The sequence below is a fragment of the Colobus angolensis genome, unplaced genomic scaffold (genome assembly GCF_000951035.1).
Source record: "Colobus angolensis palliatus isolate OR3802 unplaced genomic scaffold, Cang.pa_1.0 Scaffold6, whole genome shotgun sequence".
Taxonomy (NCBI): domain Eukaryota; kingdom Metazoa; phylum Chordata; class Mammalia; order Primates; family Cercopithecidae; genus Colobus; species Colobus angolensis.
This window is the reverse complement of record NW_012119598.1, coordinates 27,593,685-27,609,666: the sequence shown is the minus strand read 5'-3', so window position 1 is coordinate 27,609,666 and position 15,982 is coordinate 27,593,685. Positions and strand designations below refer to the sequence as shown.

At 42.9% G+C, this 15,982-nt stretch overlaps 2 protein-coding genes across 2 annotated transcripts in view; both read right to left on the bottom strand.

Annotated features, from left to right (window-relative positions):
- LOC105526839 overlaps window positions 1-9,692 on the bottom strand; it is a 28,085-nt gene extending 18,393 nt beyond the window's left edge. The window contains 9 exon segments of the mRNA XM_011962925.1: window positions 104-203; window positions 1,107-1,139; window positions 1,926-2,077; window positions 4,309-4,419; window positions 4,422-4,616; window positions 5,998-6,345; window positions 6,606-6,695; window positions 6,823-6,882; window positions 9,584-9,692. Coding sequence (XP_011818315.1) covers window positions 104-203; window positions 1,107-1,139; window positions 1,926-2,077; window positions 4,309-4,419; window positions 4,422-4,616; window positions 5,998-6,345; window positions 6,606-6,695; window positions 6,823-6,882; window positions 9,584-9,671 — 1,177 coding nt within the window. The 5' untranslated portion in view covers window positions 9,672-9,692.
- LOC105526765 (butyrophilin subfamily 3 member A2) overlaps window positions 1-15,982 on the bottom strand; it is a 38,228-nt gene that overhangs the window by 1,243 nt on the left and 21,003 nt on the right. The gene's annotated exons all lie outside the window — the stretch shown is intronic.

Genomic DNA, 15,982 nt, shown 5'->3' with positions numbered 1-15,982 from the left:
CCTGCAGTATCACTCAGTGTGTGTCTCCTTCCCCTCAGCTCCACCCTTTATGAGTCTTCCTATCCATGAAGGAAGTCAAGGCAACTTTTCTCCCCCAAATCACAAGAGTTGGAGGAGGAAAAAGGCATGTGGTCCCTCAGGTTGTTGGTCCAGGGAACATACAGTGATTTACTCACCAGGCTTGAAAAGGGCCGTTTTCCATTCTGAAAGGAGGGAGACACAGATAAGAAAAAGGTCAGTATTTTTGTTCTTTTCCACACTCCATTCTCCTTTCACTACACGTTTTCTCTGCTTTTCTTCAGAGTCTCTTCCAGGGTTCAGCTTCCCTCCTCTATAGCTCTGATGGATAAGAGGTAGCACCTTCTAAACAATGTCAGGCTTGGCTCCCTGTGTATGAGGGGTGCAGGCTGCATGGCCAGGCTTTGCCTGGGCATGTGCGGGGTCAGCAGTCTCTCAGAGGCTCCAGAAAAGCAGAAGTCACCCCCTCAACACGCAAAATAGAGTCTTCGGGTTAGATCTGATTAATCAAACTGAGAACATTAATGGGTCACAGCAGAGAAAAGGTTGAAATATTCATGGCCCGTAACCCAGCAAACTCAGAGAGCATCAGGCTCACTCACCATGATAGGCTGAAGACTTCTCTCCTCCTACAATAACAGAAAGGTAGAGATGTCACCTGAACTCTGTCTTTTCTGTGTTGGCCCTTTCTGCTTCCTTTTGCATCCATCTAGTATTTCTTTTTGACCATTTCACCCTTCTCTATGGTCTCACTCTGCATGCTCAATTCTCTCTTCACCTCTTCTTCTTAATATCCAATCTGGGAACACTGGTTGAATGCTAGTGGCAAGGTAGTCACTGTAAGAGATCCTTCCCAATGGAGTCCTGCCAATCTATTTTGAATCTGTCTATACTCCTGTGCCTGGGCATAGGTGTCACCATGTCTATATGTGAATGTCTAGGAGTACAAGATCCATCCTTCTCAATCTGTATCATTTCCTACCTTGCTCTAAAAAGAATTTGGGAAATTTAATGAACAACTTCAGGGACTAGTTTTTGAAAGCAGTTATGATAAATCTGTACCAACTGAGCCACTGTAGTTACTCCACATTATTAAACACATTTTTCTCCCTCTCTCTTTTCTAATTTTCTTATCTCTTAAATCTTCCATTCTTGTTTTCCCTTCAACATCCTCTAGATTATGGAAAACAACAAGTAAGTTTCCTGCCATAGAAAATGCACCTCATCCTTCTCTTCCCTCTTCCTTTTGAAGTGCACCCCTGGATTTCCTCAGGGCTTTTTAGGGCATAAAAGTCTGTAGCCCCCCTGTACAAAGAGATTGAAGACTTTTTTTTTTTTTTTTCCCCGAGTGAGAGAGATAGAAGAGAGAGAGAGAGGGAGACTGCTTCTGGGTGGTTTCTCCAAAGAGCAACAGTTGTTTTCTTTTCCTGAGTAAAGACATCCAGGACCACTTTTCAAACCTGGACAAAGACTTGTGGGCTGGAAAATATCCAAGGAGAGAGAGTCATAGATTCAAATTCAGAGAAAATGTCAGAGCCACTCATGAGCCGTGTACTGGATTTTACTCCTCTCTGCAATGGAATGAACAGGGAAGGAACAGTTATCAAGGCACTCAAAGCGGGGACAGGAAGACATGCTTGGGTCTCCTGGGGAATGGGAAATTACTGAGTTCTTCCTGGAGCTTCTCTGGAAAATAAACAAAAAAAGAAAAAAAAAAAGGACCAGTTATGGGTGAGGGGGGTTTTGGGAAAATAAACCTTAAACATGATGCAGTGCCAGGGTGGGGATGGGGGTGAAACCTTCAGGCTGGGCATGCAAGCCTGGGGCTTAGATTCTCTGTTCGCTTTGGATACCTCTTAGGCTATTTCCTGCTTTTTGCAGCATATCCTATTTCTTTCATCTTTCACTGTCTTTCTGGACAGAGCAATTTTTTCCTTCCGCTCTTGCCGCAAGAAGTAACTGGCTCCTGCAAGAAGCAGCAGCAAGATAGGCAGGGTCCCTGCCAGGGCTGCGATCCAGGGCTTGGCGCTCCTGAAGAAGGGGTTTGTGAAGGGGAGAACTGCGGGTCATGGGTGCTGGTGCACTCAGCCTCCCCAGCCTGCAGCACCCCAAGCTTTAGCTGTTTAGCCCTGGTGAGGGGCAATGAATCTATCTCACGAGGTTAAGTAAGTGTTCTCTTCCTAAAGTCTCAGAGGACCATAGAGAAGACTTTGGTAGACCCTCACTACAAGCTACTACTATTACTTATCTTGAGATGTCTGCTTCTCATATGGAAATTAACTTGAGCAGAGTCATACTCCTTTTTTTCTAAATATTTTTTCGATAGGTAACACATTTACATGGTTCAAAAACTACAAATACATGAAGTCGTCATGCAACTCTCCCATCCACCTAGTTCTCCTTCCCTCCATTAACTTCTCCTTAGTCCACTTAATATGATGCTTAGGGACACAAACTGTGGAGTCAGAGGGCCTGGGTTTAAATGCTGGCTCGCCCTTGTGACCAGCAATGTGATGTTGGACTACTTACATAACCTGTCTGTTTAATAGTATTAATCTATTAAATGAGGGTAATGATAATACCCATCTCCTGAGGTTAGAAGAATTAAATTAATACTTATAAAGTGTCTGATGGACTGGGTGCAGTGGCTCATGCCTGTAATCCCAGCACTTTGGGAGGCCAAGGTGGGTAGATCACTTGAGGTCAGGAGTTCGAGACCAGCCTGGCCAACATGGTGAAAACCCATGCTTACTAAAATTATGAAAATTAGCTGAGTGTAGTGGCGTGTGCCTGTAATCCCAGCTACTTGGCAGGCTGAGGCTGGAGAATTGTTTCAATCTGGGAAGCGGAGCTTGCAGTGAGCCAAGATTGTGCCACTGCACTCCAGCCTGGTTGACAGAGTGAGACTCTGTCACTAAATAAATAAATGAAGTGCCTGATGTACAGTGAGTGTTACAAGATTGCTTATTAAATTTTAAAAATGTAAATTAAATAACACAACCGAGAACTAAAAAAAGTTAATCAAAATATATTCTTACTTTTCCTCTTGTTTAAACTAAAAATGACATTCTATACACATCACTGCATCTTGCTGTTTCTGGATAAATTGTGTTTTGGAGATCTTTCCATATTAGTATAGAAAGAATTATCTCTTTTTTCTTTCACAACTGGGCAGTATTTCCTTTAGGAAGTTCATCATCAGTGAGCTTCTGCGTAGCTTCTAACCTTGTACAATCATAATGAATGCTATAAGAAACTTTTTACAGGCTGGGCATGGTGACTCACACTTGTAATCCCAGCACGTTGGGAGGCTGAGACAGGCAGATGAATTGGGGTCTGGAGTTTGAAACTAGTCAGGCCAACATAGTGAAACCACATCTCTAGTAAAAATATAAAGTCAGCCAGGTGTGGTGGTGCATGCTTGCAATTCCAGTTACTGGGGAGGCTGAGGCAGGAGGATCTCTTGAACCCAGGAGAAGGAGGTTGCAGTGAGCTGAGACTGCACCACTGTACTCCAGCCTAGGCAACAGAGTGAGTGAGACTCCCTCTCAAAAACAAACAAACGAACAAACACTCTAGAAACATTTTATATGGATCATCTCATACAAATGCAAGCTAATCTATCAGATAAATTCCCAGAACTGGAATTTTTGATAAATAAATATGTAGTTTGGATAGATCCCCTAATAGAGGTTGTGCTAATGCACACCAAAAATACAAGTGACATGAGGAAATGACTGAGAGTCACTGCCTTCCTACATTCCTGCCGTAGCCATGTGTTATCAAGCAAGGTAGTGTGGTTTTGATTTTTGCCAATATTATATGTTTTCCTAATGAGTGAGAATGAGCACCTTTTGGTGGGTTATTTCCTTTCCTGTGAATTAACAATTCATGACCTTTGTTAAAATTTTTTACTCAGTTTTCAAAATCTTCTGTTTCAAGGAGATTAGCTCTTTCTCTATGAGTTTGTAAATATATATATGTTTTCCCATTTTGTTGTTTGACTTTACATAAGGAGCTTCTCTTAACGTTTTTCCCCAATTCACATTGCCTGTCACACTTTCTGTCGGACAGGAAATGTTCAGTGAATGTTTGTGGCATGAACAGCTTTGTAGAGCGGGGGAAGCTTCCCTGGAGCAGGGAGGAGCCTCCAGGTCCCCACTTTGAACCTTACGTATGGTGAAGACACCCATGTTGACCGCAGAGACTCACACAGTAGAAACTCACACATAACCCTTCATCACCTGTCACAGCTCAACTCAGTAAAGTTGAGGCCAAGCAGGTACTGACCTTCGATGGAAATGCTGGCTGTCTTTTCCAGGCCCAGGAGGAAATTTCTGATGATGCAGGACACATCCTCCCCAGAGCTGCCTCTCATGATCACGGATGCTGCTATTGCTACAGGCCCACTCCATCTGCAACCACAAGTGCTTCCACAGCCGGGATGTTCTCTCCCTTGGTGTTGCTCCACTGTATTGGGGGTTGTGGGTACTGGCCAGTGGACCTGCACCCCAGATGGATTCCTCCATCCTCATAACCCTTCGCTTCAATGTGAATATCAGAATCCAATGCGGTGGAAGGATAAATTGGCTCAAATTCTTGAGAGCTCCTGTATCAGGGAGGGTCTCAATGGAAATCAATGGCAGACTCACATTTGATAATTCAAGGAAGATTTCATTCAGGAGCTATTTACGCAAGTGTGGTCATGATGAGGAGAAAACTAAATGGGCTAGTGCAGTATCTGAGGGTCAGTAACAGTGGGGCTATTCCCACCCACCCCAATTACCAGAGGGAGGAGGCGAGGGAGCTGTTTTGGAGACATAAAAGAAGAGATTTATGGATTGAAGACATTCCTGAGTTGAGCTATGACCTTCTGCAAGGCAATGCAGCCAGCCTGAGGGTAACTTGCAGGAAGGAAGCCAGGGAATAAGCACCCAGACCTCTCCCTTTTCTCTTCCTTCTACCATTGTCTGCTATGGCTCCCCTTAAACCAAACCCAACCAGAAGCCCTGAGGCAAGGGATTGCACTGAGAAAGAAAAAAGGCATCCCAGACATTTGGAATCTGACACCAGGTCTTGGTATCCTCCTGCTGAACATGAGCAATTTCACAGGACACAGAAAATAGTACTTTGTCACTACAACAGATCACAGGAAAAACAAGAACACCCCATATCATATGTGAGTGCAGAGAAAAACATGAACATTGTCCAAACCACAACAATAACCAAACATACCCCATCGGCAATAAGGAATTGCTGCCTCTTCATCAGTTACAGTTTTAGTCTCACCCTAGTCTCCTTCCTCCTGGATAAGCTTGATTAAGGTTCCACTCACAGAATTCATCTCCCCACACCTTCCTGACAGTATCTCTTCCAGAGCAGAGTGCTAAGTCTATAAACCCTCCCTGAAATCCCCTAACAGAAGCCCACATTGTATAATAAGTCTGCTCTAACACCTTCTTACTGAGATACTGCCACAGCTCCCCATGATGTGTGTTCTTCCTCACTGCAACAAGTAAGAAACATGCCTCACTCTACTGCAAAAATGTCTCTGGGAGCCACTGACCGGAAAACATTGGCAGCAGATACAATCACTATTCCACCTTCCAGGGTCCATGGTAGTGTGCACTTGGAGACACAACAGAAGCCATCTGTTACACAACTAAACCAAAATGACTGTGTACCAGCCACTGAAGAGATGGTTTCTTATGCTTCCTATCCCTCACCCTTCACTTCCCTTATATCTCTGGTCGCCAGTGGGAGGGCGTTGTTTACTTGAGCATGTAAGGTATAGCAAGGATTCTTCCTAAAGGAAACCCTGTGTTTTTCTTAAGGGCCTCAGAGAAGCTAAACTGGAAGGCAGTGCAGACAATTGCTAGTGAGCAGCCAGGAGTGTTTGCAGTGCTTTTGGAAGAGGAACTCTGCATCTGCTCTAGATCCTACAGAGAAATGTTCTCAGAACCAAACCTGGAGGCTCACCTGCAATCTTCAGCTCCACCAGGGCTTTTTCATAGAAGTCACCATCTTGGAAATAACACAGGTACTTTCCATTATCAGAGGCTGTAACATTGTATATTCGGAGAGCAGCATTCCCTGCACTGATGCCATCCTGAAGAATCGAAGTTCTACCTCGATACTCTGCACTCTGCCTGTCTTCCACTTCCTTGCAATCTGCATACATGTTCATCACCCTCCTTAGGCTGGAACTTATCCACCTCAGCTCCATGGTCTCTGCACTCACTGTCAGGAACAGGTGACAGGGCAGATCAGAGTCTTCACCTACCATGGCCAGGATGGGCCCAAGGGGTCCAAGCACAGCAAACTGAGCTGTCGTCACAAGGAGTAGGCTCCATCAGAGGGTGTTGGAACTGGGGTCATGAGAGGAAGGGTGCTTCTCAGACAGGGAAGGAGAGATACAGAGAACCTAGAGGGGAACCCAATGCTAACAGAAACACTCTTTGTCTCTTAGTGACATGTGATCCTTCCAGTTGGGATGGACTTTCAGGTTTGGGAAGGAGTCAAAAGTTCTATGAGGACATTACTACATAATTGTCTGCTTCAGAAACAGTCATGGAATCATTCCCTACCTGAGCAAGGAGTGAGCAGCTGGACCAAGAGGAGGCAGACATGAAAGTTGAGCAGAAGAAAGGCCAGGGAACTTGCCATTTTCATCCGTGCTGCATATCAGGAGACACCAGAAGGTGAGGGGCAGACACAATGGCCCAGAAGAAGCTTTAGGATTCCACATGGAAACGTCCACTTCCCCAGGGGCAACTCAAGTATGGTGACCAAAGAAGATCTTACCTCTGCCAAAAAGGTCTGTCCTCAGTGTCTTTACCTTTGAGTTCCAACATGGAAAATTACCTGTAAAACGATGTCTATGTATAATGCATATGTTATGCAATCAAGAAATCCTTGACTGTACTGCTTGAAAATATTCAGAATCCTATCACTTCCCCAAACTTCCCCTGCCATGTCCAACCCTCCACTATCCCCCTCTGATTAATGCAGGACCCTCTTCACTGGGCTCCTTGGATCCACTGGGGTCCACCACAGAGGGTGTCCAACACCATGGACTCCTCAAAGCCTCAACTCTTGGCCATTATCATGGTCAAGTCATGGCCCAGTGGACTCCTGGTGGGATTCAGGCAGACAGCCTGGTGGGGGCTCTGGAGTCAGTCAGGGGCTGAACCCACCACATTTAATTCAAGGCTAGAGATCAGAGAGCTGCAAATAAGACCAGGCTTTACTCATCTTTTCTTTCTTCCTTCATAAAGTCATTCAACAAATATTTACTGAGCACCCACAATGGGCCAGGCCTACTATGTTAGTGTTAGGGACACAAAAAAGGTAAGCAATAGGTAAAGGCTCTAAGATTCACAAGCTGTGTGATCTTGGTCATGGGACAAAACCATTGGAACTTTATTTACTCATTCAATATCATTAAGTGTGAAATTAGAATGTGCACAATTGGCCCAGCAATTCCACTTCCTGATGTCTAGTCCAGCAAAGTACTTGCATGGGTGCAGAGAGAAACCTCTGTAAGAATGACACTGCAGCACTATTTTTAAAGTATAAAAGTGGTAACCAACTGAACCAGCCACCCAACAGGAGACTACTTAGAGGAATGATGGCTCATCACTCGGAGGGAATTCAATGCAGCAGGTAAAAAGAGTTGATTTATTGTCATAACCTAGATAATGGAGACACACTAAGTGATCAAAAAGCATGTTGCAGAACAATACTAATGATTCAATTGAAAAACAAAAGCAAAACTATACATTTCCACATATAGATGTAAACACCTGAAAAAGTGTGTAAAAAGGTGCATGCTAAACTGAAGATCAGAGGTTAAGTGACTGAAAGGACATTTTGGCCTTTTGCTCCCTTTACTATTAAAATATTGAAATGCTTTAAATTTAAAATTTTTCATGCATTACTCAACAGTAATTATTATGAGTGAGAATACTGCTTGGAACATATTAGCTACTCAGTAACTAACTCCTCAACAGTTTCTTCTAAATCAAAGGAGCATGAGGATTGCAGCCATAACACCTGCTGCTGTGGCTACCTGGGTCTGGGAATGGCCCCTGAGAACAAGGTCTGCAGAGGGAGGTGGGGAGGGATGAAGAGGAAGCACTGGAACAGAGGTCTGTGCAGCTGGCCATCCTCCACCCCTGCCTGGATCTTGCACCCAACCACACTAAACATTGCATTTCACCACATCTTCTGTTCCCCAAAACTGCTCTTTATGTTGCTACAGAAGGAGTATCATTTTTATTATCATTGGTTTCTGAGTTAACAATTTCTCTGCTCTGCTTAAAGTGAGACATATATTTTCATTTTTTAAAAGGATATTTTTTTCCCTCCTGATTACAGTCAATATTGCAAATGAAGGAAAGCATAAAGGAATAAAAGTTTTAGTGGCTAATGCCTGTAATCATAGCAATTTGGGAGGTTGAGGTGGTAGCATCCCTTGAGCCCAGGAGTTTAAGACCAGCCTGGGCAACATAATGAGACCCCCATTTCTACAAATCAATAAATCAATAAAATTAAAGCTCTGTAGTAGTAATCATATACTTTGGTAGTAGAAATATGAATATTTCTCGAAGCATTTTGGTCATATATACAGCAAGCATCTTTAAAAAGTTACATGCTGTACCAAGGAACTGCTATTTAAAAAAAAGAAGTTGTATGCGTTACCCAAAAGTTCCACTTATTGAAATTGGTATTGAAGGAAAAAAACAGTCAGCAATTAAGACAAAATTTATGCCTGAGGCTGTTAAGTATAATAAAATCTACAGTAGGCCAAATATAGATAATTGAAATAGCCAAACTAGGAAAGTATTAAAAAATAATTGTATATTCATACAATGAAATGGATTGTATCCATTGGAACACATATGTTAGATTTTGGGGAAATGATGAATGGAAGGAAAAAAACATACTGTTCCTAAAAGATACAAAACAAGGTTTAATGTATAGATCCAACATTGTTAAAATTAGAAATAATTGCCCTTCATTAAAAACAAAATTCCTAAAGACTGCATGGAAATCTCCTTTATGATTGAATCATGCATTTTTTGTCTATCCCCCGCCTGTTGTGTATGTATGCTGGTCCAGATTTTTCTATATTATAAATATTTCTGCAATGAACAAATTTACATATGAATCTATAAGGCACATCTCTTTCTAGAATCTCTAGAATAGATGGCTTGAGTTGGCCAGAACAGATTTTAGAGACTTTTTTGCCCTTTTCTGACCACAACACGTTCTTAAGAACATGCAGTTGGAATATTTCTTCATTTATGTTGTCTCCCTTTCCTTCCACCAAATCCCAACATCTGCAGGTCTTTATTCTTTGCACTACTTGTCTCTCCCCGCGTACCCACACGTGTGTGGGGGTGCCCATGCAGACACACACACACACACACACACACAGGCACCTCACCCTTTCTCTGGGTGAGTACTCTCCTTGCATGCCCACTCACCGCTCTCAGTGATTCAGCCACTGTCCTCCCAGGTGTTGTAACCCAGGCTGTAATCAATATCCCCTACTTACAACTTAGTATTCCCCTTTGAAAATCACAGCCCACTGAAGAAGGGTCATTAATATAGTTCTCCATTCTTTCTACTACGGTTGAGTCTCTCATTCCGAAGAGAGGAGAAAGAAAGCAGAGGCTGTTAGGTCACCGTGAGGAATTGGAATAATCTCTTTTTGGAAGAATTAGTTTCTTGATTGGCTCAGAGGTGATGTTTCTCATCAGCTGCTGGGAAAAAAAAACCGCTGAGAAAGGTTGAAATGAAAACTGAAAGTACATTGAATTGTACACGTTGAAGTAAAATTCCAGCCCTACCTCCCTTACTGTTTGTGTTTCTGTGTTTATCTATTTGAATCATTCTTGCACGTACATGTATATAAGTATTTCTATGTATTTACTTGTCTTAAGTCTTTTATCATAATAGAAATATAAGGAGAACAAAATGGGAAAAGATTACAATGTGGTGAAGAGAGACAGATGTGCACTAATTAAAATGCTATTGTGGCAGTTTGCTAACATTTGCTTGCATGAATATGGGTACATGGAAGAGGAGGAGATTTTACTGCAGAGTCAAATAACATATAAATGGGAAGAAAGCCAGACACAATGCACATTTTCAAGCACCTCCAACATCTAGGCTTAGGATCTGTTATCAAATAATATAATTTTTCTGGTTTCCAGAGGCAGTGTTGCTTGACATGTTTTACCTTTTTCAGGAAATTTTTAGTGCAGGTGTTTCTGAGCATCTTTATTCGTCCTTAGCTCCTGGCTTGTGCTGTATAGTATTTTCCTGTGTATTTGTTTATCGTGCTGCCAGTGGAGTACATACTCTCTGAAGCTGGATACTAGATAGACTGTGAATGCCATCTCTGTAAGAGGTCTGTGGGACAAACTGGTACTTCCTGTGGCCTAGGACCTCAAAACACACTTTTTGGATTTGCAAGTCAGTGATCAAAGCTCCTAAAGCTAAGATGTGACTGGGGCTGATGGAATTTGATTATATCGTAAATGTTTGAATTTAGGCTGTGCAGTATCTGGTTGAGATGGCTGGTTGCTTCTGAATCATACATTCCCTCTTTCCTCTTGGTGATAAGGCCTAATTTTCTTGGGTACTGCAATATGCTCTTCCATCTCATAGTTATTGGAGACCAAGGGACTAGGTTGAAACCAATAGCTTGTAGGTGGAAGTTGTGGGCTTGTGTTTCTCCCAGAGATCCTTCAAAAGGGAGGCCAAAATAGCGGGAAGTGTGAGGGTACACTCTCCGTACTTCCTTCTTCCTCTTGCCTAGGATGTAGACTTTTGAAATGGAGATGCAGCAGCCCTCTTGGGACCATTAGGCAACCTTGAGGTTGGAAGCCACATGCAGAGACAGCATAGAATGAAATCAGAAGAAAGCTGGGTCGTGAATGACATCTCTGAGCAGCCAGATCAGCCCTGGACTGCCACCATCTGAATTCATTTTACATGAAAACAAACAAACAAAGAAACAAACAAACAAACAAAACAACAAGAAAACCCTTGTTTTGTTTAAGCCAATGGTATTTCTGGTCTCTGTTATCAGCAGAATATCAAAATTTTTCCCTCCCCTTTTTCCTTCCCAACAGTTTATCATAAAACTTCTAAAACATAAAGCAAAGGTGAAAGAATTTTCAGTAAATACCAATATAACTACAATGTAGATTACAGTGATATAGTTAATATTTTACTAAACTTTCTTACTTTATTATAATCCATACCAGTGATCATTCCCTATCCATCTATCATCCTTAATTATTTAATTATTCATTTGCTTATTTTTAAATTCACAGTCTATCAGAAGCTGTGTTGCTTGAAATTATATCAGTAAGAAAAATCAACCCACCCTAGCCTGGAGGATTCAAGTCGCTTTGACACAGAGAAGCAGCTGAGATGCTAAGCTTCAGATTAGGAGTTTCTGGGCCCAATACTTTGTATCGTTGAACTCTGTAGTTTCCAAAGTATGAGGCCCCTGGGTCCATTTCTCATGCAGTCCTTTATACAGAACTCTGGGAAATAAGTCTTGGGAAAGAAATGGATGTGAAATGGGGCAGAAATGAATTCAGTGATTCAACAAATTTTTATTGAGAATCTATCATCTAGTAGGTCTCAGCCACTGAAGTTTAAAATTAGTGAGGAGGGGTTGCATAATGGAGTGGATAAGAGCACTAATTCTCAGGCCAGGTGGCCTGTGTGACCTTGGGCTAGTTACCTAACATCTCTGTGCCCCAGTTTCCCTATCTCTAAAATAAGGATGGTAATAATACTTGACTTTTAGGGTTGCTGTTGTGAGGATGGAATGAGATAATGCATGCAGTTTGCTTACAACAGTGTATCAATAAATAAATAAGTCACAAGAATGTACGCTAAGTGAAAAGTGCACTTAGCCCTCCTTCAAGACCTGGGCACTTGATCCTATCTTCTCTTTGTCTTCTATGAGACCAATTCCAGTGTTCTGCATGCAATAGGTGTGGCAAAATGCCCAGAAATCTGTCTCCTTTACTGAGTTAGTCTCATCAAGAAATATCCATTTCTCATGGTTATCTCACCTCTTGTTGCCATTAGGAACTCCCATGAACATGAGTTTTCTTTCTGCTATATCTAGATATCTGTCAGCACGTCACATGCACACTGGCTTACTATCTGCTGTCTCTAGGCTTTTTTTCTATCTTCATCTGTTTTCATCCACAACTCATTAGCCCTGGAACCCAAAGCCAGTTTACTAACTAATCATGTCTGTTTCTTTGTCTGTAGGGTGGAAATAAGCCCTATTCCATAAGTTATTTAAGGAAGAGTTAGCACAGCACCTTCATGTATTAACCCTCAATGCATTTCATTGTCTTCCATTCTGTAAGTTTCAATTCTGATTCCTGCATTGATGACTCCTGAACCCACCTCCCCTGGAGACAACATCAACTGTTGCCTGCTGTGGAGTTGGAGTCTCGCTTTAAAGGTGAAGGGAAAATCTCTGAAAAGTTTGACGTGAAAAAATGTATACATTGAAAATAGCGGTGGGGCAGGTGCAAGGGAAGATGGGAGGTAGGGGGTGCCATTTACATTGTATTCTATGGGACGATGCCTGCTGGGGTTGCATAATATATCCTGTCCTCTTCAGTGGACCAGATGTTAATAGATAGGGAGACCTGGAAGGAAGTTACTGTGACACTCTAGGCAAGAAATTATGATGGCTTGGAGATGGGGAGAGGAGTCTGGATCAACTATGAATATTAGTACTAACAAATATTTACGTAGAACCTACTATCATGTTGGTACTGTGCTTTGAGATTTATATATATTAATAAGATTCACAACAACACTAAAAGGTATCTTATTTCCCACATTTTATATGTTAAAGCTGAGGTCCAGAGAGGTAAAACGACTCACTAAGGTCACATGAGTAGTTTCTTTCCGAGCTAGGCCTTGAGCCCAGGCTGTCTGGCAAAAGAGTCTGTGCTCAAACCACTAAGCTGGACTATTGAAAGGAAGTGCAAATAGTAGGACTTGGCTATCAGTCAGATGTGGTGGGTTAAGAGAGAACAAGAGAAGGCTAAAATGACTGTTAGGTGGTGTCACTCACTCAGATAATGATGGGTAGGCAGGGTTGATGGCAATTTAGTTTTGGACACACTCACTGTGAGATGCTAGTGGGCACTGAGTTCAGGGAATGTGTGGGGCTGGAGACAGAAATGCAGGTGACGGTGGGGTCTGCTCATGGGATAGAGCTCTGAAAATGGATTGGACCCTACAAGAGTATATGTGCTGTGAAAAGAGAGCCCAGGATCAAAGCCTAAGGAATTTCAGCAGTTCTGGAGCAAGTGGAGCAAGAATTCTGAGAAGGATCTCCCTAGGAGTAGGGAAAGACCACAAAGAGGGCCTTGGGGATTGATGAGGCAGATGCCACACAGGAGGGAACACCTACTCAGGCAGGTCTATGAAGAACTCAGGGTTGTCCATAAAGAAAAGACAGAAGTGTATAAAGACAAGCAAGGCCCAGTGTCTCATAGCTATAATCCCAGCACTATGGAATGCTAAGGCAGGAGGATCACTTGAGCCCAGGAGTTCAAGGCCACACTCAGCTATGATCACACCAAGAACTCTAACCTGGGTGACAGAGCAAGATCCTGTCTCTCTCTTTAAAAAAGCATGGGGGTGGGAGGGAAAAATAGAAATGTATAATGGCTTTAATGGTTGGGAATCCAGTAGTAACTGATAGAACAATGTTTATGGTGTGGTACAGCAGTGGCCATCATCATGGCAGACAGTGCCTGATGGCCATGCATGTGTTCTCTTTCTGAGACTTTGCTTGTATGGAAGTAGACTCTTAGAGAGAGGCAGGTGCAGTGTATTGCCCAGTGAAAGGGGAAGCAGGCCAGTTACAATGGGAGAACCTTGAGTTTCTTATATGTTGTATCCTACAGACTCTGGAGTGGACCCCTTATGATTACTCCTCCTGTAGTTTGTATCCCGTACTTTCCCTGAGGGTGAGCTGAACCTGTGGCTTGCTGCTAACCAATAAAGTATGGTAAAGCTGATGGCATGTCCCTTCCATGACTACATTATGTAGTGTAACACTTTGTCTTGCTAGCTGACCCACTCTAGAGGCTCTATCTTCCTGGCTGGCTATGAAGAGGAAAGGAGTCATCGTGGGAAACCCATATAGCAGGGAACTGAGGAGCCCTTTAAGAGGAGACTCTAGCTTCAGCCTACAGGGAGCTGGGGCCCTCAGTCCTACAACTGTAAAGAAATGAATTCTGTTAATGACCTGAGTGATCTGAAAAGAGGACTCTCCTTCTGTCGAGACTCCAGATGAGGCTACAGCCTGACCAATACCTTGACTTTTGTTTTCTGACATTCAGAGCAGAGAAGCCCACTAAGCTCTGCCTGGACTTCTGACCCACAGAAATTAAAACGATAAGTATGTGCTGTTTTAAACCACTAAGTTTGTGGTAATTTGTTATGCAGCAATAGATCACTAATGCATTAAAGTGAAACAGGCAGTGGCAGCAAACATGAAGATACAGAAGACAAAGAGAATAACTTGTATTTCATTCCTGACCTGTTGCCTGGACTGCACATTTGTTATTATTACTATAGTTTTATGTATGTATGTATGTATGTATGTATTGAGATGGAGTCTTGCTCTGTCTCTCAAGCTGGAGTGGCCTGATCTCGGCTCATTGCAAACTCCACCTCCCAGGTTCAAGTGATTCTCCTACCTCAGCCTCCTGAGTAACTAGGATTACAGGAGCATGCCACCACACCCAGCTAATTTTTGTATTTTTTGTAGACATGGAGTTTCGCTATATTGGCCAGTCTGGCCTTGAACTCCTGACTTCAGGTGATCCACCTGCCTCGGCTTCCCAAAGTTCTGGGATTACAGGCATGAGTCACCATGCCTGGCCTGCACATTTATTACTGACCTGCCTACTCTGCATCTCCACGGGGATCTCTAGTAAGTTCCTCAACCTGAACGTGCCCAAAAGTGACCTTGAATTCCATGCTGGCTCCTCCTCTGGCCTCCAAAATGCACTTCTCCCTCAGTTTCCTCATCTCCCTAAGTGCCAACTCCATCTGTACCGTTTCTTAGGACCATAACCTTGTGGTCACCCTTGATGCCCTCCTTTTTCACATCCCACATTTAAGTTTATCAGCAAAGCCTTTTTACCCTGTCTTGAAAATAAATCCAGCATCATATAATTTCATGGCTCCTCCCTGGTACAAGTCACCGGCATCTCCCCTCTGAATCACTGCAATAGCTCTCAGCTGGGTCTTCAGGCTTCCACCTACCACCCCTACACATAGCCCATCTCCGTCTAGCATCTGAAGTAAGTCCAGTCCTTTTTCTGCCAAACTTTCCAGTGGCTCCCCTTTCAGAGGTAAACTGCAGGTCAGCATGATGACATTCAGGGCCATATATGATCTGGCCCCCAACCACAGAGGTTGACAGAATCACATATTATTCAGATTCATTGAATAATATGTCTATTTGTAAATGCAGTAATATGATTTTGGACCTTTTTTTTTCCAGTCCTGTTGGATTATTGAATTGTCTCAAACCTAAAGTGCTACCTTTCAAGCCAGAATTTTAGATGCCTGATTGTATTAGTCAGGGTTCTCCAGAGAGACAAAACCAATATGATACAGATATAGACATATATGTATGAGTGAGCGTTTATTAGGGAAATTTTCTCATGTGATTATGGAGGCTGAGAAATCCCATGACAGCTTGTCTGTAGGCTGGAGACCTTGGGATGCTGGTAGCATGGTTCAGTTTAAGTCCGAAAGCCTCAGAACTAGGGACGCCGATTGTGTAAATCTCAGTCTGAACCGAAAGACCTGAGAACCCAGGGCATCCTGGTACAACTCCCGAAGCTGAAAGGCTGGAAAGGCAGGAGTTCTGATATCC